Source organism: Stegodyphus dumicola, chromosome 7 (genome assembly GCF_044657685.1).
Source record: "Stegodyphus dumicola isolate Sdum_Otavi_A_Nest chromosome 7, ASM4465768v1".
NCBI classification, from domain to species: Eukaryota; Metazoa; Arthropoda; class Arachnida; order Araneae; family Eresidae; genus Stegodyphus; species Stegodyphus dumicola.
In genome coordinates this window covers 22,661,987-22,689,187 of record NC_140774.1, presented here as the reverse complement: position 1 = coordinate 22,689,187, position 27,201 = coordinate 22,661,987, and the positions used below count along the sequence as shown (strand labels likewise).

The 27,201-nt window shown below is 35.3% G+C and overlaps 2 protein-coding genes across 2 annotated transcripts; one reads left to right on the top strand and one right to left on the bottom strand.

Moving 5' to 3' along the window:
* The first annotated feature begins 12,044 nt into the window (after window positions 1–12,044).
* On the top strand, window positions 12,045–13,518 carry LOC146996124 (uncharacterized). The gene is made up of 5 exons (XM_085819755.1): window positions 12,045–12,209; window positions 12,320–12,564; window positions 12,678–12,762; window positions 12,851–13,145; window positions 13,229–13,518. The coding sequence occupies exons 1-5, from the start codon at window positions 12,069–12,071 to the stop codon at window positions 13,516–13,518; spliced, it is 1,056 nt and encodes a 351-aa protein (XP_085675881.1). The 5' UTR covers window positions 12,045–12,068.
* A 2,715-nt stretch (window positions 13,519–16,233) lies between these two features.
* LOC118203061 (uncharacterized protein F54H12.2-like) lies at window positions 16,234–17,532 on the bottom strand. Its single transcript, XM_035375306.2, has one exon. It carries the CDS (start codon window positions 17,530–17,532, stop codon window positions 16,234–16,236), a length of 1,299 nt encoding a protein of 432 aa, XP_035231197.2.
* Window positions 17,533–27,201: the final 9,669 nt, after the last annotated feature.

Below are 27,201 nucleotides of genomic sequence, written 5' to 3'. Positions count from 1 at the left end.
TTTGTGCTTAATTTTTAATTAATATTTTCAATTTATCAAATGAATTTTTTTTCTTCTAAGTGGGTGATATTACTTTCGAATGGAAGAAATTTTTTTAAATTATTTTTTATCTGCAGGGAAAGAGTTAAAATGATATTTTTACATCTGTACTGATTTTCTTGAAGCTATGTTACTGCTGGCGCCATCTAGCGTCCAGAACATCATCTAAAAGTAACAGGATCGTAAAAAAAATAATATGAAAATGTAATATATTTCCTTTTCACGGGGTACGAACTCGCTACCACCCAATAATTAATAAAAAGGGATTGAGGGGGACCGCATCCAAGTCTTTAAGCGATACCCCACAATTCCTTGGTTGATATGGTTCTTAATTATCTGCATAAGGTTTTTCCGTGCTCCGCCATCTTGGATTTCCTCTATAGCCGCCATTTTGAAGAATTTTCTTGGTGGGTAAATAACGTCACCCTTATCATGTTTGTGCATGATTTGGTTGGGAAATGGCGTCTGCCTTTTCACTCCCTTTGTGTAGACATCCGCGTAGGTGAACGAATACATTTCTGTGGACCAATCAGAAAGCAGAAAAATGATGTCATGCCCTCTTAACCAATCCGCGTATTCAGACAAAGTAAAAAGTTCGGAGCCGAGTTTCAACCGCTGGATTGCCTCCGAAATTCATTACTTGCTAAATTCTAGAAGTTTGTTACCACGCTTTTTGAAAAAACAAGAAATTCTCTTCGTATCTGCGAAAATGGCTTCAAGAAACAGTAAACGTTCTTTGGAACCCTTTTTTGATCAAGTAAGTATTCATATTTAAAATTTATTTTTATTTTATTTATATATAAAATGTATTAAGGTTATTATGTGTTTAATTTTATTATTTTAGTGTTTTGTTTTTTTTCTTTGACCACGTGCCTGTAATACTGACACGCAATTAAAATTTTTTGTAGTGTGAGGATTCCGATGTATCTGTAAGAGATTCTAATGATCAAGTAAGCTAAATTTTATTTATGTGTTTTATTTACACGGCTTAGATTTTTTTATTATATTTTACCCTGTTTTGTTGAAACACGTGTTTGTAATATTAACGTTTCAAAACAGTTATATCGCCATATTATTTTCAATTGTTCTTTGACCACGTGTTTGTAATACTTACATGATTAAAAATACTATTATTTTGTAGTGTGAGGATTTCCATGCGCTTTTAAGAGATTCTGATGATGAGGTAAGCTAGTTTTATTTATTTCCTTCTGTGGCTTATTTTTACAATATATAGTTTTTTGCCCCACCTAGAAAAAGACTATTCACTATTTTTAATTTATTTAGTGCCTGAGTGAAACATCTCAAATATTCATCGAAAATCCTATTGACGGCATTGAAAATTATTTTAGTGATTCAGGAGATGAAGTACGTAGTTTTTTTTTTTTTTTTTTTTTTCCTGTCATTAATTTTTTTTGTATTTTTTTATATAAGCTGAACCTAAATTTCTTTAAACACAACTGTTACTTTTCTTTAGCTCTTAAGTGAAACTTCGCAGATATTTTTGGAGAATCCTTTGGTTTTGCCTCTTTACTATCAAGTAGGCTCGGGATATGAGGTAATATCAGTTTTTAATATATATATAAATATATATGAGAATTATTTTTTCTATGTTTTTTATGTTTTTCTTTGTTTGTTATGTTTTTCATATCACTGTGATGTCTATACATCTTTTAGACTCAACCTTCTGCTCCATCTAAAGGACCTGCATATGTGGAACATGACATTTCAGTAAATGTGAGTTTTTCTCCTGTTTTAGGGCTTATGGTGTGTTTGCGTGTGTGCTTATTTTCATTTACACTGAATTATGTTCTTTTCTTTCCAGATGGAAATTGCTATTATACTCAAGGCACGGCGTCGTAACCGAAAGTATCAAGGCGAGGAAATAACCTTCCAGGCACGTGTTGATATGAATCGTCTGCCTCAAAATATTCGCAACAGGCCTCTTCTAGCCGTAACTGAATCTGTTAGACAGCTGTTTGAAATATTAATTCAACGGTCAACAGAAAATCTAAGGCCGACAGATTGGATACGAATGTGTATCCAAGCCGATGGATTGGATAAACTCATGTCAACGAAAATTATTGCCGTATCTTCCATGACGGTGGAGACCGTATTATCGGTTATTATGAAAGTTCTGCAGTCAAAAGATGAAATTCTGCTGGATTCAGGCTTCCTAGTAGATGTGATCACGATTCGCAGGGATATCGGTGCAGGTAGAGCAAAGATAATCAACATTCAAGTAGATCGTCTTAAAAAACGCTCTGTCCTTTCCATCCCGTCAGATGATGAAGGGTTGTGTTGCGCAAAAGCAATCGTATATGCCCTAGCATATCTTGAGCAAGACAAGTCAGCGCTTAATTCTCTACGGGACCGGAGACGATCTGTTCTAATGCTACGAGCTCAAGAATTACACAAGTGTGCTGGAGTTCCTCTTGGTCCTTGTACATACACTGAAATCTGCACATTTGAAAATCATCTAAATATACAAATCGTAGTAATAAGCAATGAAAATTTAAATAAAGTAAGCCAAAGATTTTAAACAAAAAAAATTAATTAAATTGAAAAAAAAATGTAAAATGAAATTATATTTATAAACTGTTTATTTCTAGGTCTCGTATAAAGGAAGATATCGAACTCGTCGCATTAGTTTGTGGCAACACAATGGCCATTTTGATGTCATTACAAATTTACACGGTTTTTATGGTTCGAAAAACGATTGCGAAAATTGTGAAAAGCCATATGACCGCCCAGAAGATCACAGGTGTGACAATATGTGCCATGTCTGCCTAAGATTTCAATGCGTTCCAGCATTGCCTAAAAGATGTAAAGATTGTGATCGCCTCTGTCAATCTGAGGACTGCTTTGCAGCGCATAAAGCCGTCACAGGTAGACAAGAGCATTCAGTATGCGATAGGGTAAGTATTACTCAACTAGGGGAAAAAAAAGTTTTTAATACTTACATTTTTAAAACGTTTTTTTTTTCTAAATATATTTTTAAAAAATCTTTGTTCTACTTTTTTTTTCCTAATTACAGATGTATCAGTGCAGACAATGCTCAAAAGTTATCAAGCGACGGCAGTGTCCTAAAATTTTACATCGTTGCGGGACTATGAAATGCCCTTTGTGTAAAGAGTATGTTATAGCGTCAGAACATCATTGTTTCTTACAACTCATTTCTGCGAAAAGTCCATCCGATAAATTAATTTTCTTTGATTTCGAAACTGAACAATCATCAGGGGAACACATCGTAAACTTTGCTGTAGCGCAGTACAAAGATGGCCAAGAGAAAATATTTAAAGGATACGAAGCATGTCATGAATTCTGCTCTTGGCTGTTTACAACAGTGCACAAAAATTACACTGTTATTGAACACAATATGAAGGGGTAAATGTATTCTTATTATTTTTAATCTGCATATATATATTATAGGGCTATTGTTTTAAATATAATACATTTTTTAAAATATAATAATTTTTTTTTCTTTACAGATTTCACGGTCAGTTTGTAAGGATCTTAAGTTTTACTAACGTTTATTTTATTTTAAATCTTTACTATCACTTCTTATTTTCTACTTCCGGCCAGAATTATAAGCGTGAAGGAGTTTATGCAAAGTTGTCTGGCGAACGCCAAGTATTTAAGTGTGGCCTTTTTGCCAAGCAAAAGAGAGGAAGCCGTGAGTTCGAAGCAGGCCGCTTACCTTAGAAGTTACGCAGTTGCTACTTTGCCTTCCAGGCCAGAGGTTTTAATCCTCTTGATAAATTAAACGTATTGTAGTGTTCACAGTCTCTGTGCTACATACGCTTTCTGTTATTATAAGGCCAATCTTATTCTAAAGTTAAATTAGAGTTTAGTTTTATTTTGATATCTTTTAAGTTAGACCCCGAGTGGAGGGTCATTGTATTCCGAAGTACGGAAGTCATTGTATATAAAGAAAAAAAATAAAGGGTTTTGTATACCCTTCGTCTGTATCCTGTCTACTTACTACAATTAGTGAACATAGCTTTAGTAAGCTCTCTGTTCTAGTCAGGTCATTGTATGTTTCCGAAGAAGGTTAGAAGAAACATTGAACCTGATAGTGGCGCCCGACGAAGAATAACCATGGCCGAGTTTCAAGAAGAACCTGTGCTGCCTGCAGAAATAGCTCAGAATCCAGAAATGCCAGCTGCCGCCCTGGAAGGATTTGGGTATATTGTCCAGACCATGCGCGCTTCGATGAAACCAGAAGCAACGTTTAATGGAAACTCACAGGTAACCAGTTTTTTGGAAAAATTGGATGGCCACTTCATGCTCTACCCCGTGCACGAGTTTCAAAAAGTTACCTTAGCTACCAGCGCTTTGAGGGGCCAAGCGCTTAACTGGTTCAAATGTATCGGCAGAAGTCTCTTGGGTCAAGCAGGAAGTCCCACCTATACCTACGAAAATTTCAAGACTGCCCTACTAAAAGCCTTCCCTGTTGTAAGGGATCGTGCGAAATTAGAAACAGAACTTTTCAGTATATATCAACAAAGAATGGAAAATATCTCCAGGTTTATTTTAAGAAAAATTCACGTTTTCAAGCTCTTGTATGGAAACCGTCCGGATCCTGAACAAGTGATTTTGCCGAGGTTACTACCCCAAGTGCAAGACTTTATTGAATTGAGAAATCCGACTACACTGGAAAAATTATTTGAGCTAGCAATCCAGTTTGAAAGTAGAAGAACGGCGGACGTCGAAAGAAGACGCCAATATCAACAGCGAAACCAATTTGGTACGCCAAGACTACAGCAAACTCAAGCACATGGCTACGGAGAAAAAGCGAATCAGTGGGCAAGGAAACCCGAGCATTCAAAAACAGCCGGCGAACGTCGACAGTTCAATAGCAACCCAGGAAAAAAGTCTCAAGGCCAGTGGAGAAAGAAGGAAAGCACAGAAAGAAAAAATAATTTAAACTAAAACGGATTTCTGCTGACGAGAGGGTGCGGAAATCCGAAGGCCACGAAAACCCCTCTTCCTACAAGTTAAATACAGTAATGCTGAAAAATTTAACTCTTCCGAAGATTGAAGTCTTGGTAAATAATATCCCGGCCACCGCACTCCTGGATACCGGCGCGCAGTGTTCCTGTGTGGCAGAAGTCTTTTTTAGAAAGTATTTTCGCAAATACCGCATATATAATGCGGATAATACAACAGTATTAGCGGCGCAAGGAGAACAATGTAAGTGCGTAGGTAAAGTACCTTTGTACATCCGTATCAAGGACGAACAAGTAAAGGTGATGTTTTTTATAGTAAAGAATTTGCAAGCACACTTAATACTAGGAATAGACTTTCTTTCAGACGCACAAGCTACACTGGATTTTAATGAAGCGTCTCTTAAGCTGACGATGAAACCAGTGCGTGTAGAAAAGGTTGAACCGCCAAGGTTAAATCTCGACCACCTGCCTAATGACGAGCAAGATAGAATCCGACAAGTGGTAAGTGAATTTGCTTCCTTATTTAGTGATATTCCAGGATTTACCCAGGTTACTAACCATAGTATTGACACCGGAGATGCATTGCCGGTTCGTCAAAAACCATACCGGTATGATAAGAATAAGGAAAAAATTATAGAATGGCATATTACCGATATGCTACGTAAAAAGATCGTAACGCCTATCTCAAGTAGTTATGCTAGTCCGGTGGTTTTATGTAAGAAAAATAATGATTATCCTTTGGAGCATCCAAAAAGGTGGAGATTCGCTATTGATTACCGTAAATTAAATTCCATAACGAAATATCCGGTATATCCGTTACCGATTATAGAAGAAATTTTAAGGAACATAAAATCAACCAAATTTATGACAACTTTAGACTTAACGAATGGTTATTTTCAAATAGGGATCAGGCCTGAGGACGTGCCTAAGACTGCTTTTATAACCAAGTCTGGCACTTATGCATTTTTGCGAATGCCGTTTGGCCTTTCAGGCGCCCCAGCAACATTTCAGCGATGCATGGACATTGTGTTAAGACCTGTTCTCGGAAAGTCCACATTTATCTATTTAGACGATATCATTATTACTAGTGATAATCTAGACCAACATGTACAGGATTTAAGACAGGTGTTTTCTTTATTAAATGAGGCCGGTCTAAAAGTTAATGTCGAAAAATGCAAATTTGCAGCCCCTGAATTAAAATATTTAGGTTACAAAATATCGCAAAAAGGGATCGAGACAGATGAATCAAAAATAATCGCTGTACAAAAGTATCCGACTCCAAACACGGCAAAGAAGATCTCTTCTTTTCTAGGACTTTGTTCATATTATAGGTCCTTTATAAAAGATTTTGCGGCTATCGCTGAGCCGTTGTTAAAATTAAAAAGGAAAAAGGCAAGATTCTCGTGGACGGCCGAAGCCAATAGTGCTTTCGAAAAATTAAAACAAGCATTAACGCAAGCCCCTGTGTTGAAATTTCCTGAAAAGGATGAAAATTTAGAAATTTCAGCGGATGCTTCGGATTATGCGGTAGGAGCGGTACTTTCGCAAAATCAGCAGCCAGTAGCATTTTTTAGCCGAACTTTAAATCAAACACAAAGAAACTATTCCGCGACCGAGAGAGAGGCACTTGCAGTTCTGTTAGCAGTGCAAAAGTTCCGAGTCTATTTTGGAAAGGCGCCGATAACAGTATATTCTGATCATGCGGCGGTAACTAGATTGTACTCTGGAAAAAATTTATCCCCAAGGTTAATAAGATGGGCACTCAAGCTGCAAGAATATAATCTGGTAATCAAGCATACCCTCGGAAAGGAAAATATCGTAGCAGATGCCCTGTCACGAATTAAATTAGACGAACAGGGTAATACCGTAAAAGTTGCAATGCTGACAGCGTGTACAATAAATTCCCGAGAAACTGTAATAACCGAACTGGGTAAGGATCCTGAGTTTGGAAGTATTTATGAGTATTTGAAGGATCCTGAAAATTTTAGCCACCAAGATATTGTGGCGATAAGAAATAGGGCGGCCCATTACGAACTAATAGATGGTCTATTATTCTACACAAAAACTACGAATTCCAACAACGAATTTCGACCTGTTATCCCAGCTAGTCTTAGATTAAATATCCTGCAAGAGCTCCATGACAGCCCTTTAGCTTCTCATGCTGGTATTCGAAAAACTACTCAACGCGTACGCGAGGCAGTCTACTTTCCTGAACTGCAAAAGTTAACAAGGGCGTATGTCCAGTCCTGCCCAACATGTCAAGCCGTTAATTATATTAATTTCCGCCCGGCCGGGTTTCTAAATAGTACTAAATCCGAATTTCCAAATGAAATAATCGGCATCGATTTATTGGGCCCTTTCCCAAAAAGTCAGTTAAACAAATGTCGCTATCTCCTTGTTATAGTTGATCATTTTAGTAAATGGACCGAAATTGTTCCCTTAAAACGAGCCTCCGCGAAATTAGTTACCGATTCTATTTTAAATAAATATATTTTAAAATACGGGGCGCCCCTAAAAGTTATATCGGATAATGGTCCTCAATTTGTAAGTAATATATTTGAAGACATGTGGAAAAAACTGGGCATACGTCATTTAAAAATGGTCCCGTATCGGCCGCAATCAAATATAGCGGAACGGGTCAACAGAAATATAGTGAAAATTATCCGTAGTTATGTTAAAAATTTTCATAAAAGCTGGGATAACTATGTCAATGAATTTGCTTTCGCCCTTAGGACCGCAAAACATGATACAACGGGCAAAACTCCTGCTGAGTTATTTCTAGGCAGAAAGGTTATAACACCGTTAGATAAACTATTTTATGTGCAACAAAGAGCCCCAGAATTTAAAATGGGTGATATAGAAAAACTAATAAAAGAAGCAAAAAAGAATACGGAAGTAGCACAAAGAAAACAAAAATTGTATTATGACTTGAAACGACGGGGAGTAACTTATAAAGTAGGGGATGAAGTACTAAAAATTAAGCATTCACTTTCTTCAGCACCAGAAGATAAAACTGCCAAATTTTTTCCACGCTTTGAAGGACCATATGTTATAGAAAAAATAACTCACGCTGTTGTAGTATTAAAGGCAAGAAATGGTGAAACCTGTTCCGCAAACATTGACCAGATAAAACCATTCTATGACCGTAATAAAATGCAAATCTTTTCAGATCTTTTGCAGGATCCGGTACGGCAGACACCGCAGGTACAAGTTCCAGAGGTGGGAAAACGACAAGTACAAGGGCAAGCCAATGAGAGACAGAAGCAAGTGAAAAGAAAATTGCCCCGCGGAAAAATTGAAGGTACAAAGAAAAAGAAGCCGTTCCACCGTCCAAAAAACAGAGTTCACGAACACCCCCAGAATGAAGAAGGGAGAAGGACGACGTATGTGGAAAAGACCGGGAGAAAGGACGGCAACTATAACCCGGCTGTGAAACGGAAGATTGACTCATCCGACAGAACTCTCCGCAGCAAAAGTCGCCGAACTGCGGAAGGGCCATCAGCGGCGGAGGAAAAAGTACAAGAAAAATTTGAACGGCCAACAACGAGGTCCAAGCAGGATCACGACAGAAGTTTCCCGGTTCCACCAAGACCAGCTGCCTTCAAACGGCCAAGACCACAAGCAGAGGACAGAAGGAAGATGTCCAAGGGTGGCCGTAGTGGTGAAAAACGGAAGCTTCCAGAGGAAAGCACTGAAGGGCGAGCCCGTACAAGAAGGAGGATCAACCAAGCTACGGTCTGCAGCACCTTTAAAGACTGGGCCCAGAAAAGGATGTCTGAATATTACAAAGATAAGTAAAATTTTATGTTACTTTACAAACTTAAGTTAATCTTTCATTCTTACTGCAAGTGGCAGATTTCAAGAAGTTTTACCTCATGCGAGGTCTACCTTTATCGCCAAAAGGGCGAGAAATGAGTTGCGACCGATTTTCTTATTATGTTTTTCAATTACTCGCGCGTAAAACTAAAGTTGATGTATAATAGCGTTGTATAAAGACTTAAATATTGTAAAAAGTTATTGTATAAATTTTATTTAAAACATTCTAACAAGAAAGACGTTTTAGTCTGAAAGACTTTTTGAAATGTAGTATTATTTCAATGTAGAAAGAATTGGCACTTGCTTTGAAAAGAATAGAAGTTAACAATGTACTACTAATGTATGTTTTCAAATGTGTAAAATTAACGGCATCTTGATATGTTCTTGTATACATGTGAACTGTTATTTTGAATGTTTAGAAATACCGTGATATGGTAAAAGTGAAAGTAATGTTAAAAATTTGTTATTCGTGTGACTGTAAAGATTAAATCATGGTGAATATGTGTTAAAGGTTGAATGATGTAGTTAGGCTCTCTGACGCTACACTTTAGAGTTAGCCACTTTCAGAATAGTACCTCAGGGTCTAGAGTTGAAATTAGGGTGTGTTAAGAGGTCTCGTATGTTGAATTTTAACACGTTAGTGTTTTCATTGTAGGAGGAAGTGTTGAACACATAGACAGAAACACATTCGTGTTTGGTGTTTTTACAACACATGTCAGAGAGCACGGGGAGAGATAATTAAAATAGTCATGAATGAAATAAGAATGTTAAGAAAAGTATATTCTATATGTTATTTACAATGTCATTCTGTAACATTTCATTAAACTAGTTTTCCTTCCAGATCTCTGGAAGGAACCAGAATTGAATAAAGCTCCTGTTTTGATGCAGTACAGATGAAAAAGAAAAAAGATTGTTGTATATTCCGGGAGCTGCTATTGTAACAAATTTCTTTCTTTTAAAATTTTCTAGTTTCTAGCTAAGTTATGATTGTTAAAGGTTGGCCTCGCGTTAGTTTCTAGAGCTAAAAGTTTTCAACAAGGTCGTTTTAGACCTCAGTTTAAAACTAATTAACTCTGGCGGGAAGTATGTAAGGATCTTAAGTTTTACTAACGTTTATTTTATTTTAAATCTTTACTATCACTTCTTATTTTCTACTTCCGGCCAGAATTATAAGCGTGAAGGAGTTTATGCAAAGTTGTCTGGCGAACGCCAAGTATTTAAGTGTGGCCTTTTTGCCAAGCAAAAGAGAGGAAGCCGTGAGTTCGAAGCAGGCCGCTTACCTTAGAAGTTACGCAGTTGCTACTTTGCCTTCCAGGCCAGAGGTTTTAATCCTCTTGATAAATTAAACGTATTGTAGTGTTCACAGTCTCTGTGCTACATACGCTTTCTGTTATTATAAGGCCAATCTTATTCTAAAGTTAAATTAGAGTTTAGTTTTATTTTGATATCTTTTAAGTTAGACCCCGAGTGGAGGGTCATTGTATTCCGAAGTACGGAAGCCATTGTATATAAAGAAAAAAATAAAGGGTTTTGATACCCTTCGTCTGTATCCTGTCTACTTACTACAATTAGTGAACATAGCTTTCGTAAGCTCTCTGTTCTAGTCAGGTCATTGTATGTTTCCGAAGAAGGTTAGAAGAAACATTGAACCTGATAAGTTTATAATGGCATGGCTTTTAGAACAGGGTACGGCACCTGAAGTAATCCCTAATGGCTCTAAAGTGATGGTAATCACCCATACCGCCCTCAACATAAAACTTATTGATTCTTTTAATTTCCTGCCGATGGCTCTCTCAAAGCTGCCTGCTTGTTTCGGCCTTACAGAACTAAAAAAAGGATATTTTCCGCACCTTTTCAACAAGAAAGAAAATCAAAATTATGTGGGATTTTTACCTGAGCCTAAGTACTACAATCCTGATTGTATGACTAGTGCGGTGCGAACCTCCTTTTTGGAATGGCATAAAGAACACGAGAAGGATATATTTGATTTCCAAGAAGAAATTCTCACGTATTGCCGGTTTGTATCAACAATCTATTTCTAATCCTTCATTATGATCCGTCTTTTAGGAGTATTTTTTTTGGTACCATGTTTTATTTATTTATTTACTCTTTTCGTTTTCAGATCAGATGTTGATATCCTTCGTAGATGTTGCGTTGAATTTAGAAATCAGTTTTTAGAAATTACAGGAGTAGACCCCTTTTGTATTTTACAAAACTTTTCTTTTACATGGTTTTGTCATTTTGTAACAACGTATTGTATACGTGCATGTATACTTTATGTATATATGATTTACACTTTTCTTGTCCGTTTTATTTTCAGTTACATAACCATTGCATCAGCGTGTATGGCGGTTTACAGTTCCCGACACATAATACCTAATACCATCGCAATGATACCTGTAGGAGGTTTTATCAATCGCACGAATCATAGTCCTGACTGTATTCGTTGGCTTGATTTTATTGCCCAAAAAGAGAGCATTGAAATCGAACACGCTTTGAACGGAAAAGGAGAAAGACGATTGGATGGTATATCTGTAGACGGATATTGCAAAGAAACAAATAGTGTTTATCAATACTACGTAAGAGTTCAATATTTATTTATTTATAAATATATTATTTAATTTATTTATTTATTGGTATTATACGAAAAAATTTTTAACTATCGCAGGGATGTTTCTTTCACGGTTGCTCCACCTGTTTTGACGGAGATGCACTCCACCCCATAACAAAATTACCCATGTCGACATTGCGACAACAAACGGTAGACAAGACTTACCAGCTACGTGATCGAGGGTATAATGTAATTGAAATGTGGGAGCATGAGTTTGAGATGAAAAAGAAAACAGATGAAAAAGTAAAATATTTTCTTCTAAGTCACGAGCTTCAGGATCGATTGAATCCTAAAGACTCTTTCTTCGGCGGGCGGACAAATGCCATTCAGCTGTATTATGAGGGTGATGCAAAGTATGTGGATTTCACTTCACTGTATCCATGGGTAAATACTTTTTTTTCTATGTTTTGGCATAAAATAATCTTATTAAACGCGCATGTCTTATTTAAAAAGAAAATCGCTTTTCCGATTATTCATATTTTTTCAATTTTTCCTAGGTCAATAAATACTGTTTGTACCCCGTCGGACACCCTAATATTATTACTGAAAATTTTGATGCCTTGGAAAACTATTTCGGTATTATTAAGTGCCGAATACTTCCTCCTGGAGGTTTATACCTCCCCGTATTGCCGTACAGAGCACAAAATAAACTGATGTTTCCCCTCTGCAAGACTTGTGCTGAATTAATGTATCAAGGCATTTGCCAGCACTCAGATGATGAGAGAGCCATCATTGGCACATGGGTGACTGAAGAAGTCAAATTAGCAGTGAAAAAAGGTTACTGTATAACAAAGGTAAGTATTTTGGTTAATTATTAGTATTATTGAATGTGTTATAAATGTCACAGCATGTATTTTTATTGTATATTATTATATTCATATTCCCACTATCTTTTTTTTTTCAGATTTATGAAGTGTACCATTTTTCTCAATTTACGGATACTCTATTTCAATCTTATATCAACTTGTTTTTAAAAATAAAACAAGAAAGCAGCGGCTGGCCAGCCGATTGTGTAAGCTCGACCGAACGAAAACGCTACATTGAAGCCTATTTTGAGCGAGAGGGTGTGCAGCTTGATGAATTTAATATTAAGAAGAATCCTGGAAGACGGCAAGTAGCCAAATTGGCTTTGAACAGCTTCTGGGGGCGGTAAATAATTATTATAATGTTTTTAATAGAAAGAGTTGTTTCACATCTATATATCATTTATTATTTCTTAAAAAAATGCTCATTCTTTTCTTATATATTTTTTTTCTTTAAAGATGGGGAATGAACCTGAACAAGATACGTTTGACTTATGTTCATACATTACCTGATTTCAATAAATTATTAGCAGATCCAACAAAAAAATGTAAGTTTTGTAATTTTATTTTCTAATGTAAATTAAGATGTATATTTTTAAATGATTAATCTTGCAACCTGCTAACTTTTCCTCCAGATCAAAGACTTATATTTTCCGACTCCTGAAGTAGCTGCTGTGCAATGGGACTATAAACATTATTTTGTTCCACAGGACACATCCACAAATGTGTTCTTGGCAGCTTTTACTACCGCATGGGCACGGTTAAAGCTTTACAGTGAAATGGAGAAGTTGGGCCGTGCTGTGTTGTATCATGACACGGATTCAATTATATACGCAAGCGATTTTACCAACGATCCGCCTCTGGGTAATTTTTTGGGGGATTTTACAGATGAACGCAATGGAGATACTATTACTACATTTGTCTCTGGTGAGCTTCATCTTTATTTTTATTTTTTATTAGGTTGATCTTTTATTCTTGTAGTTTCTGTAGCATATTTTTCCCCCATTCAGGAGGCCCTAAAAATTACGCTTATGTAACAGCCCGAGGAATGACTTGCTGTAAAGTTCGAGGTTTCTCCCTCAACTTTAAAAATCAACAGATTTTAAATTTTTTGGAGATTAAGAATTTAGTGTGCTCGACGGATCGAAAAACAACAATCGCCATGTACGATGAACATAAAATCATGAGAGATGCCAAAAAGAGGAAAGTTTTAACTAAGGCAGAAACAAAACTGTACAAAATTGTTTACAACAAAAGACTCCTAAAAGAAGATCTAACTACTGTTCCCTATGGATTTTAAGTGGTATGCATCTCATTTATTTTATTTCATTGCAGGGTTATTGTTGAATTAATGTTAAAAAAATTATATTTTGCAGTAAAATTTTAAAATTGTGTGGTTGACTTTTTTTCTTTTCTTTTTTTTTTTAGCCTTTTCTTAAACGAGAGGAGTATATAAAGCTTCACACATTTCTGAAGATCATCAGTACCCCAAAAATGGAGTGGCCTGTGTTGAAACACCCTTCCACATCTCTCATCAGCGGTCCGACAGGATCCGGTAAGACATATTTTGTGAAACGAGTCATCGAAGAAAGTCTGCTTTCTCCTATGCCTCAGCGTATAATTTATTGCTATGGAGCATATCAACCTATTTTTAGTAAAATGAAAAATGTGCAGTTTGAAGAAGGACTACCATCGAACCTCAATTCCCTGCAAAATGCACTAATTATCATTGATGATTTAATGTCTGAGTTAGCGAGCGATACTCGTTTAAGTAAACTTTTTACGAAAGGAAGCCATCACCGAAATCTTTCTATAATATTTATCGTTCAAAATTTATTTCAGCAGGGTAAAGAGATGCGAACCATTCATTTGAATTGTCATTACATGATACTGTTCAAAAATCCTAGAGATAAATGTCAAGTCGTACATTTGGCAAGGCAGATGTTCCCCGGGAAAACAAAGGCTTTTCAGGAAGTCTTCCAGGATGCAACTTCAACCCCTTACAGTTATTTACTAATAGATTTAAGACCAGAAACCCAAGAAATGTTAAGCTTACGTACAGGCATTTTCCCTTCAGATAAGCATTTTGTTTATGAACTCCGTTAGTTGCTGTTGCACTCAACAAGTTTTCTCCTTCAGTGATTTAATATGTAGGTTTTTTAAAATTTAAAACTCTCTTTTACATTGTAAAAGAATAAAATTCGCCACAACGAATTTTTTTTTTTTTTTAAATTAGATTATTTAAAAAATGTCCTAAAATATAAGATCTGCACAAAAAGCGGTTGCTTATGCGACCTTTATAAAAGAGAAGGAATTGTTAAAGTACCAATCATTTGAGGTCCAGATGTCGAGCCTGGAACATCTTAAACTCCTAGGCAAAAGTAAAGTAAAGAAAACTCTTCTAAGAAAATGTCCCTATAGTGTTATTAAAAGTGTATGTGAATGCGCTTTAAATGTATTACAGGGTAACGTTCCTTTGTCTAAAAGACAGAAACGTAAACTGGCCGTATATAAACGGACTTTGCGTACATTAGGTGATAAAAAGATACCCTTATTTAAAAAACGGAGACTATTGGTACAAAAAGGTGATGGATTTCTTTCGTTGCTCATTCCTGCCGCAGTTTCTGTACTGAGCACATTAATTAATGGAGTTCGCTCGTAAATTTATCCTTGTACCCTCGGATCAAGAATTAGAATTTGCTGAAAACCATTTATCAGATTTAGATCAGCAAATGAGCACCATTTTAAACGAGAAGTTATCCGAAGATGAAAAAGCCAAGCAATACCTTCAAATACTTCAAAAATATGTAACATTTCCCCAATTAAAATCAGAAACACAAGAAAGTGTTCAGCTTAGCAAAGAAGAAGAGAAAAAGTTTACCATGGAAGAAGAAATTGTGAATTCCGCTCCAGTGAAATTTAAGAACATTGCCAAAAGAATTATAGACTTTTTAAAACTTCACAATGATATTATTACATGGACTCCATCTAAAGAATTAATCATGAACCAAGTTAAAATTAATAATTCTAATGTTCAAGACTTGGTGAATTATTTGTTAAGAAATCAACAGACCAAGCCTGTAGGTTATGAAGAGTTTAAAAAATTCTTAGATGTTGTAGATTTTCCCAGGGAGTTTGTAAAAAACAAGTATCTGTTTACAATGTATGCTAAACCTAAATGTGTAAAAAAGAAAAGAAAATTGTATTCAACTTCTTGGATAAAATATTAAATAAAAAGAAAGATATTAGTTAAATTTGGTGTGTTTTTATGTGTGAAAAAATATTTTTTAATTTCAGGTTGAAAAAAAATGATCCAGATTTTTTTAAAAAGGTAAGTTTTTTTTCCTTAAAAAATGTGCAGATGTCATGAGTAAAATAAATCTTTTTTTTTTCCAGTAATTTACAATGGAAAATAATTTTTAAGCTTAAATGAAACCTTTAAAATTTATTCTATAACTAAAAGGTAAAAGAAAAGTTATTTAAGAAAATTGTAAATTGCACTTTATTAATAAGAAAGACAAAACTAAAATTCCAAGCAAATTAATATTTTATTTCTTAAAAATCATTTTTACACCATACCTTTTCTTCACAAAATGAAATACATGAAAATCGCTATTTCTTACAGAAAGATTAGATACAATTGATTCCAAACATAATCCTTGACATCGTTTTAACAAATAATAAGCACAATATTGTCCACAAACATTTGATGTTACACTCTGAAGAGAAACTTGATTTCATGTCACACAGTTAAACTTGCTAGTAAATTTTGCTATGTCATCACCATAAGTCATGGGAGGAAGTCCATAAGAATCGAAAAATACTAAAGTCTGATTATTTTCAATGAAGAAAGCCAGCCAGTGCGTCCCTTTCTCGTTGTGTTTATCAGTGTTGACTACAATAGCTGCTGGGAAACGATGAACATCTGGGATTTTATCTGAAGGGAAAACTCCAGTGTAGTACTTTGCTGTCCATTTGTCATGAGAGAGTATTCTATGAATTTCTGAAGAATTCATTAGTTACCAAAATCGTAGATAATATTTCTAGATTTATTGATTTCTATTAAGTTTTCAAATTCTGCATAGACTATTAACGATGTTGTTATTGGCAGAGGGAAACCGAATTTTACCTCCAGTCTCAAATTACTATGACGGACTAAATTCAAGTGAGAACCATCACACAAGTCAGGTGATAGATCGAAAAGAAATAAGCAGTATCCTTCTGGATACTCTGATCTCGAAAGATACAATCCTCGGTTTTCTGCATTGGCAAATAAATTCTGATAAGCACGAATAAAGGTTTTATTCATGAAATCAGGTTGAAGAGGATTGTGAGTCATAGGTTGCCCATCTACGTAAATGCCAATAAAATTGATATGATTGTGCTTAAATTCGAAGGGAGATTTTTTATAGTTTCCGTTGAAAGCATCATTATCGACACAAGCAACAATTAAGCGTTTAGGCATCTGGCCCGTAAAAATACTATCTTGAACAAAACTCATATTTCCTGATGGAATGGAATACACTTTGCAAAGCACTCGGTTGATAGGATATTTCGCTGTCGCTTTTTCTAAACTTTTTGCATGCCCTAAAATTACACCTGGACTGACTCGAACTTTGCGTACAAATAATGAGGCATGTTCCAATGACACTTTAAAATTCCCCTCCCACAGTAAACAAAATTCCGGTTTGCTGCGGATAAGTTTAATTTTCATATCGACCATGTTCAACAAAAGTCTTTCTTGATGAAACATATCTAGATGTAGCCGTCCAATCATATCCACTGTAGCACTAAGTTTAAATTCTTCTGCTCTTTTATTGAATCCCTCATTAGGTTGCTTATCCGCAGTATCAAAAACATTCATACGGCCTGCTGTATCTTTAAAATATAATTCTGATGATAATTGAGAAGTTTTCGTATCAAAACCATGATTAAGTAATTTTTCTATGATGGCTCTGTAAGGGTACGTGTTATTGCTGGAGGAAATAAGTCTTTCATTTAAGCTTATATCAACTTGAGAAAAGAGGGAGTGCAGAAACAAATTCACGGGTCCCACTTTATCATCTTTTCCGAGAGAGCCGCCATTGCTTTTCAAAATTTTAACTTTGACGTATAACTGAGTTTGAGATAAATCCAAATAGTCATCGCCACTACCCGCGACATTGAATTCGACAGGACTTCCATCCGACACATTCGCAAGGGGATGAAATTCTATCCATTGTCCTCTTTCTATAACTGTTTGGGTTGGAGGTAATGTAAATAAATCGAGTTCAGATTTGGCGCATTCTGGAGAATCTTTTAAGAGGAAAGCCATTATGAGTTGAAAATGTCACGTCTTTGCACTTTCCTGGCTTTAGACGAAATGAAGCGTTTGGGAGATTTGCGTTTCCTTTTAAACTTTCCGTGACCAATCATCTCAATTGCTTTTTGAACTGCTTTCCTTGCTAATTTTTTTCCACTTTCTTTAGATCTGGTTTTAAAGGCTGATTTAAAATTTTCTCCTGATATCACATCGTTTGCAATTTGCGTTCCTGAACGTAGAGCTTCTTTTCCAACAGTTTTTGCTCCCTTAATTAAAAATGGCATGGCACTACGGAAAAGTTTCGCAAAAAATCCACCTATTCCGTATCCTTTCTGTAAAACCATTCCCTGATAATACGGCAGACCTTTTCCAGTTTGTCCCACATAATAATCCTCAAAGTGTTTGGTGCAACAAGCATATGGAATGAGCATTTTTGATACAGCTTTTAGAACGTTTACACTATGAATGAATAATTTTTTCTTTTGCTAAAGCTTTTTATAGAATTTGTCAAAAACGAAAGTGGAGCACTATGAAAACTTTACCTCCTTCAAACGGCACCAGACTCCCCGAATGAGATCTTATTTCGATTTCAATCGTTTGAAAATGTTGGCGAATCACTGGTAAATAAAAACGTCGAGAGTAATGTTTGTCAATAATCTCTCCGTCTTTCCCTTCCACTGTTACAATTTTCAGAAGGGGGGCTTGTACGTCACCTACGATTTGTGGTTCAACTAAATCACAGTATACATACATAACGGGGAAAAAACCATTCGGATTCGCTACGAAAGGACTTTGGACACTTGCTTCGTAAACACCCGGTTCAAATCCTAAGAGCTCAGCTAGTCCTCCGTGAAGAACAACTTTTGTTTGTTCATCCGTCTTTATCATTACTCTTTTCGTAATGTTATGATAAGAAAATTCAATTTTGTTTTTATGAGAAACTAAAGTCATAGCTCTTAATATGTCCGGTATCGTTTCATAATAACCAGGAGGAATATGCCGTCCTTCCAGTTCTCCATTGTGAACAGCAAACCCAAATAAATTATTATCTTTTCCGACATTATACCATGAATGAGGGTAAATAATATTTAGGAGAGCTAGTTCCCAGTCCCCATTACTAAGATCAATAGGAGACGGTAGTTGGGTAATAAATCGAGAAATTTTGTTGTCTGGAAAAAATCTCCTAGAGCTATCGCTTATGAGTGTTACGTAGAAGGACATTTTCGCTCAAATGAAAAGTAAAATACAGTACGCATGTTTTTATATCATTTTCAAATTTGAAACCCAAGTATTAAATTTTTCAGGGTAACCCTGAAATTTAACAAAGTATTCTGATTTTCCCCAATGGTTTCTTGTCTTCAGTACCTTTTCGACAGGATAGTACCCACAGTCCGCTACTTTTTGTAATTCTTGTTTATAGAAGGTTCCTTGTATATCTTCTCCCGCTAAATATCTCAATTTATAGACGATAGGATTTCGACGAATTATTTTATGGATTGTAAAAATTTCTCTTGTCCAATTTTGTTCGTATCCTTTCTCGAAGAGCATTTTTTCGCGGCTGATGCGTACCGTGTCTCCAATCTTTAAATCTGAAGGAACAGGTTTTTGTGCTGATTGCTGACCGTACAAAGTTTCCCAATTTTTTCTTGATTTTGTAGCGTAACCGATGCAGGTTCTGTCTTAATACTTCGATGCCATGTGTTGTTATAACTGGATATCAATTTATCTATAACATCGATGTACCTTCGTGTATTCATTTCGGTAAAGTATTTCCACATTTTAGTTTTAAGGGTCCTATTAAACCGTTCCACGACAGAAGCTTTTGTATTATTGTGTGTCGTAAAAAAGTGGATATTTTTCTTTTTCAAAAAATTTTGAACTTGCTTATTGGTAAACTCTTTTCCTGCATCTGTCTGTAAAGACTCGGGTGTACGTTCCGAAAATATCTTTTTGAAAGCAGATTTAATGGACACAGCTGTTTTATCTTTGAGAGGGATAGCCCAAGCATATTTGGAAAAAATATCTATGCACGTCAGTAAATATTTATAACCACTGTTAAAAGATACCAGCGATTGCATATCCACTAAATCAGACTGAAATTGTACGTTGATGCCCCCTACAATGACTCGGTTGCGTTGGAATCTGTGCCGCAGAGGTCTGTGAAGCGTATAAGAATCTTTCGCCTGCAACCATCTTTTGATTTCTTTGCTTTTTACTCCAGAAACACGTTGTAAAGCATTTATACCACCGAAGCTTGCCGGCTGCGCTGGATCCCGATATGTCAGATTCAGAATTTCTGACATTACAACAGGAATTTTTATCAACAGAAAAAGTTATGTTCATCCTCGGGCAAGCACTACCCAAATGAAATGATAAATCAAAGTGAACATTTATTTATACTTTTTTATACCCCGCTTCACCTAATCCTAATAACATCTTTTTTAAAAATATTAACTATTTAGTATTTTCTTAGTTAGAAAATTAAAATTCATGCCGAGTCACTCAAAAAGTATACAATTTTTTTTAAAAAAAACAAAACAATATTTTGAAACAAAAAAGAAAGCAATGCAAAAAAGTGAATAAAAACTAATATTTTATTTTATTTTTTCAAAAGGAACTATTCAGTAAATCTTTAAACAAATTAGTTTCTTCACATACATATAAATTTTGAATAATATTCAGTACATCATTTACATTAATAACATCAAAAAAGTCATCAGTAACAATTAGTTTACTAAAATTTATATTACATTCATTTTCACGAATGAAGTCATTTGCTATCTCAGGCCAATTAACTGTAAACAAAGCCTGGTCAAAATAAGTTTCACATTTTTCAGCACGGCTTGTTGATAAGCATTCATGTCCGAGCTGATTATTAATCCCTTGTTTGCAACCAAAACACACAAAAAGTTCTGAAATTTTTTTAGAAATAAATTTTTAATACACTTACACAAAGAGTCCTGCAGCTCATGAAATCCATTTGGACGGTCTGGATCACCAGCATATTCATTCAATTCAAAATGTGTATCACCAACCACCTGCTTTTTCACAAAATAGTTAAGAGTTTTAGAAATAAGTGTTTCCTTCGCGACACCACACATTTCGCTATATATGGAGTCCAGTTTGCGTAAATGTTCTTTCCTCAACAGAACACGTTCCGGTACAAATTCAAATCGTAAATCTTTTCTTTGGAACAATCTTTGTAGTGATATAATTAGTTCACCGTTGACATTTTGTTTTCAAACACACACATCTTTCTTCACAATAAAAACACTATCGGAACCTTCAAAGGAAGCAAATGTATTGGTATGATCGCTCAATTCTTTCCATACTAGAGGAGAAAGCGAAACTCCATCTTTGCTAGGATGTAGCAAATCGTTGTCATCAGTCACATATTTCCGAACGTGAACACGAGTCAAACCTAAAAAACACGATACAGTGACAAAAATATCCCCTCCGAGATGAAACATATTCTTTGGCAAAGAATCAAGCTTCAGCACAGTTTCATCATATGAAGCACCGCAAAACTTCTTTGATGATAAACATGAATTTGCAGCTAGACGTTTCATTATGCACAACAGTACAACAAAGCAAACACGAAACTAAATAAGCAACGCGTGGTAACAACTTCCAAAATTTAGCAAGTAATGAATTTCGGAGGCAATCCAGCGGTTGAAACTCGGCTCCGAACTTTTTACTTTGTCTGAATACGCGGATTGGTTAAGAGGGCATGACATCATTTTTCTGCTTTCTGATTGGTCCACAGAAATGTATTCGTTCACCTACGCGGATGTCTACACAAAGGGAGTGAAAAGGCAGACGCCATTTCCCAACCAAATCATGCACAAACATGATAAGGGTGACGTCATTTACCCACCAAGAAAATTCTTCAAAATGGCGGCTATAGAGGAAATCCAAGATGGCGGAGCACGGAAAAACCTTATGCAGATAATTAAGAACCATATCAACCAAGGAATTGTGGGGTATCGCTTAAAGACTTGGATGCGGTCCCCCTCAATCCCTTTTTATTAATTATTGGGTGGTAGCGAGTTCGTACCCCGTGAAAAGGAAATATATTACATTTTCATATTATTTTTTTACGATCCTATTACTTTTAGATGATGTTCTGGACGCTAGATGGCGCCAGCAGTAATATAGCTTCAAGAAAATCAGTACAGATGTAAAAATATCATTTTAACTCTTTCCCTGCAGATAATAAATAATTTTAAAAAATTTCTTCCATTCGAAAATAATATCACCCACTTAGAAGAAAAAATTCATTTGATAAATTGAAAATATTAATTAAAAATTGAGCACAAAATAATCTTTATAATATCTTAAAGAAGGTAATCAATGTTCGAAAAAAAATTAAGAAATTACAATATATGTCTTCTACCCCTCTTTCATCGTTTAAAAGAAACTTTTCGATCGGTAAACTCGTTGAACGCTTTGCCTTTTTTTTTCTAAGTACTAATTTTTAGTCTTCTGTGGTAACAAAAGCGTGGCTTAGTGGTTAAAGCGCGTAGCTGGAGATCTCGACATCGTGGGTTCGGGCCCACGCAATTTTTGAAACTGTCATGAAGGGCAGCATAAATCACCGTCCAAAACAAAATGGCCGATGTTCTCCAAAGACCACGTGATTAATAAATTAATTAGGTAAGTTAAATAATAATTAATTAAATCCTTCATAAATACTTACCGAATAAAATTAATAAATGCCTCGGCGATTCAGCACGCACGGCATGGCGGGAAAAGGATGAGTCATTCCAAAGGAACACCACGTGATGCAATATGGCGGGCAGACGTCACGTGATCCAACAAAGGAGGTTAGAATAGAAGGAGGGAAGGTTCAACTCAAACGGTGAAGCTTCGCGGCCATCTTCATGTTATCACCGTGACTTGTGCAAGGAAGTCTGTCATTTTTTTCTTTTCTTTTTGAAGTATGTCAGCTTGTACTGCATATGGATGCATAAATAGATTCTCGAAAAAAATTCCGGGCATTATTTTTCACACGTAAGTATTAATTTTCTTTTTTTTTATGTAATATGACAACTATGTCAAAAAATATCACAATGTCATGTGGTTTTCTTTCCAGATGTGTAACTAATCCAGATGTGTAATCAAAATATATTAAATACATTTTAATGTTTCTGTTTATAGCTGGTATCTTCGTTCCTTAAGATACAATGCTATATGGTAGGATTTAAATTGTATAATTTGAACGTTTTAGTTAATTCGTTTTATAACTTTCATGAAAAGTAAGAAATCAATTGTTACTATTTTTATTAATTGTAAAGGTGTTAAATAAAGCAATGCTTTTCTTTATATATTCATTATTATTCACTTTTTTAAGTTAAGATAAACTGTTCTGTTGTTAAAAATTTTTTGCATAAACTTACAAATTTCTGGGCAGTATAGTGATAAAATTAAGTAAAATATTTACACAATTGAACATGTGGAAAAATGTATCCAAAAACTTATATAGTTGTATTTCTGTAATTCAACTTAATTAAAGGCAGTTTCTTTCAGATTAATAAATATGAAATGCGCATAAACTGAAATCAATGAATTCTGTTTTATTTTATTAAGATTTATTTTCTAACCTAAGCGAATCTGTGAAATATGCAGAAACATCATTTTTTAAAGGCTTTAATGTTATGCGCATGCATTTAGATTTCGAACTATTTCTTAACAATTTGCTGTACATAGTAAATTATGGATATCATCTTTATTAATTTAAAACAAAAATTCAACAATTGCGGGGGATTTCATTATAAATTTAACATAATTTTACTGGAAAATAAATGCACGGAACAGCTTAGAAACACGTTCATGTTACTGCCGTAATGTAATGTTTTGAAGTCACAAACATGGACGCCGCTTGTTCGGCGGAGTTTCATTCCCCGATAGTGGAGGAAAATGCGAACCCTCCCTCCTTCTATTCTAACCTCCTTGGATCCAACATGGCGGATGGAAGTCACGTGATCCAATATGGCGGAGGCCACGCCCCCGTTGCGTCATCCTTTGCTCTATTACGTCATGGCGGCATCCTTTTGTCGCATATAGTGGGGGGTATACTACTCAGAGATTACTATTATTAGAACGAAAATACGTGAATACTATGGAGAAAATATTTATCAATAAAAAAAGTACTTTCAAAACATGTATTTTTCTTTGACCTATTATTTTAAAGCACAGGAATAATGTTATCCTTACACTCTTATGAAAATGGCTTCATCAACCTTCGGCTGGGTAAAAATTCATCTAAATATAAACACAATACAGAAATATATCAAAATATTTTTAATTCTTTAATATCCACCTCTTTAAGATAATATAAACTATTTAGCGTAACGTTAACTTACGTTACATAATTAGCAAGAACAATACACCAAAATGAGCTTTGGTGATCGATGTGCATAGTGTATATACTGTTTTTCCTACTTTTCATTATTTATTCTTTATTATATTTCCTTAATTAGTGCTGGCAAATCGATATGGATCTTGCGCCCTCTGAGGCAGCACTTTGATGTGTATTATGTATTAAACATTTCGGCAACTGGTCTGTGCAACTATGCTCAGCCCACTCCTTTTGTATGCCTCAACAACTACCCCTACGCTATTCCGTTAGCTTCAAGACACGGAAGTAGGAAGACGCTACAGCTGTAGCACCTACGAGGAGAACGATATGCCAAAGTTTTTATACTACAAATGTGCTAATTTGCTTTTACGATTTGAAAGTTATGCTTCAGATATATTTAAATCGCTATTTTACCTACGTTTTGCCACTGTTACATATTGCCACATTGTATGTGATTCAGAACTTCAAGTGCACAGGTTTGTTCCATCATTTGGATTTATTTTTCACTTTTATGATACCCACTAAGGACAGATATGGATAGGTAAAGATTTCAGGGTCGTGTTCCTATTAAATAAGCGAAGCCCTATGACCTATATATCATTAGAGGTAATGTATTTATCCCTAGGAAGGGCTATAAATAATAAGATCAAACATATGCTTACATACGGAACGATCACAACAGACGACATTCTGACATCATACCGGGCGACGACATTTCATACGACCATCATAACAGACATTCTGAACATGCAAAACCCAGTGAATAGACTTTTAAACTTCAATCCTCTACATTCCTCAATAATAAGATATACTAATTTGGAAAGATGCTCAGTAGAATTCAAGGTAGGGCTGTCTAGTACGAGGCTCAGGAAGCTGTCTACTACCAGCTCCCCCACAACCGGGGTTAATTAGACGGATCGAGACTCATTGCTCCTAAACATTTCAACTCCACTAGTGTCTATTCTCTATATTCTCCTGCCCAGGTAAGAATGGCAACTCGATGGCATGTATTTAGGAAAGGTACCCTCGTGTGTCTACGGCTTCCGAAGGCCATATGTTGAAGGGAGCGATACACGATCTTATTACTGACTGTACGACTGTCGCCTGCTTCAGCTAGGGGGTAATTTGAGCTATTGTTTACTTCGTTGACAGTGTACAATACGGCTGAGACGTCTCACTCGACGATTATTCTAATTTAACTGTGCTTTGCACTTTGCCCTATCGCTAGTTCTTTTTTTCGCCATCCGTGCATTCTCGGTATGCACTTGACACTGTCTAATGTTGAAATGATGTCCCGCTGAGGATTTTGGAAACTGTATTTCTCATGCGACGAGTGACTACTATCTGCCCGATATTGAAGCTGTCTATGTCATAAAGTTTACCTATACTGGTATGTGAAAACATGATTATCAACAACCACAGTGCTAGCTTTATGTGCATTTAGCACAACTTCCTCACGTAAGCCCAGATGCGGCGCAGCGCTATTCAATTTCCATAGCCATGTCTATCCCTAATTTAGTGTAGTTACAACACATGAAGCTTGGACATACGTATAACGATTGCAATAGAAAAAGATTAATTTACTACCAAAAAAGAGGAGAAAAAGACACAGTATATTGGTTCAGAAAAATCAAGGACATTTTTTCTAAATGTTTAATTGTTCTTACTGGATTCTTTTATAAAGAGAAACTTAAAGTAGGGAAAGTAGAAACAAATATCAAAATTAATTCGGATTACAATCAGAAAAAAATTTAAACACCTATATTAAAAGACGAAATGTCATCTCTTTATCCAAAAGATCTTCAATGTATTAAGTTCCATCAGGTCAAGGCTACAATTCATACCTCTAAATCTACTGCTTTATGGTTTGAAAAAATAAGATATGAAACCGGAATTAAAGCTGTACCCTCTAGATGCATATCCTCGAAATATCCTGATGTGTCTCCAATGGATTAATGTGCATTTGTACGTTTAAAACTTGGAACTCTTGGAAATCAATATGTAATATGATGGTTCAGCAAGAGGACTCTCAGACGGAATATATTAGAAAATGAGATTATAAGATGTGTTTATATATCTAAATCTTTGCAAAATCCTTAAAAAAATACCTGAACACCCCCTGTACTCAGTGGTTTGCGATAGGTTTGTTGAATTTTAAATTTCAGACTGAACGTTTGAGGATTATTCATAGTGTTTCCTTTAATCTCATTTTTATTAATAATGCCTCATAAATGTTTATTCAAATATATGAAAATTTCATTTTGTAATTTATAAAATACGCTGTTTTTAAATATTTTTAACCCAGAGGGATATTAGCCCGAATTCTGATCAAATGTGTATGTGTGCAAATGAAAAAAAATGATCCCTTTGCGCGTAATACAAAGTATGAAAGCTTTCAGTTTAATATTTGTTTTTCCTGTATCTCTGGGTTTGTAAATTCTTTAACATCCACAATATATACAATCGAGACATTTTTATAAAAAAATTATTTAAATCCATTTCTTCCAAATTCTATGCCGTGACTGATTTTTTTGAGTAAAAGTCAGGTTATTTCAAAAAGGCAAAGAAAAGGATGGTTACGTACCTGGCACGAGGGAGGGTTTTGCGGAGAACATTCTAAGGGAAATTGCCTCATATACGTTGAGATAAGGGAAACTGCAGAAGCCAACCATGCAGCCAGCAAGTTGGCGAGGAATGAAACAGGGTAAAACTCTTAGCAATCTTAATGACAGAGCATATTGCTATGGAACATATATTTAAAATACTTCGTTTGAAAAGAAAGCAATATAATCTGATTTATTATTTCTAGTACGTTTTGACATGAAGGCCACAGAGAGAAAAAAAATCTAAAATAAAATATAACATCCTTATTCGTGTTTTAATGATAATCTGGTGATTTTTTATGCGAAATGCCGACAAATCACTTACGAAAAACAAAAAGGAAGTGGCTGACGGTGACTTCGAATTGGGAGCACAGACAACAAGGCAAAATATGCCTAAGAAAAATTTCAATAATAGCTACAGCTTTCCTTAAGTCAATGAGAAGTTATAGTTAAAAATAGAGCATATTGGTAAATCATAACTGAATATTGTGTGTAAACCAGTAAATTAATTTAAGAACACAAAAAGTAATTTAGCAATAGCATTTAACTGCAAATAATCATTTTAATTTCAGGTTAAGATATAATTTCATTTTTATTTTACAGTTCTGAAATGTAGCTGCAAAAAAGAATTTTATACTGACTTTCTGTTTGCATTTCAGCTGTAGCGAAATCGATTGGACTGAAAACATCCTTCCTCTCTCTTATCGAATAAGGCAA

What these genes read in the sequence shown, in the direction of transcription:
- LOC146996124 (XM_085819755.1), top strand. Translation starts at nt 12,069, where the DNA reads ATGTTTCCCCTCTGCAAGACTTGTGCTGAATTAATGTATCAAGGCATT. An exon ending in TATTAGCAGATCCAACAAAA is followed by an intron (nt 12,763 to 12,850) that starts AAATGTAAGTTT and finishes TAACTTTTCCTC; the next exon opens with CAGATCAAAGACTTATATTT. An exon ending in TATTACTACATTTGTCTCTG is followed by an intron (nt 13,146 to 13,228) that starts GTGAGCTTCATC and finishes TCCCCCATTCAG; the next exon opens with GAGGCCCTAAAAATTACGCT.
- LOC118203061 (XM_035375306.2), bottom strand. Translation starts at nt 17,532, where the DNA reads ATGGCTTTCCTCTTAAAAGATTCTCCAGAATGCGCCAAATCTGAACTC.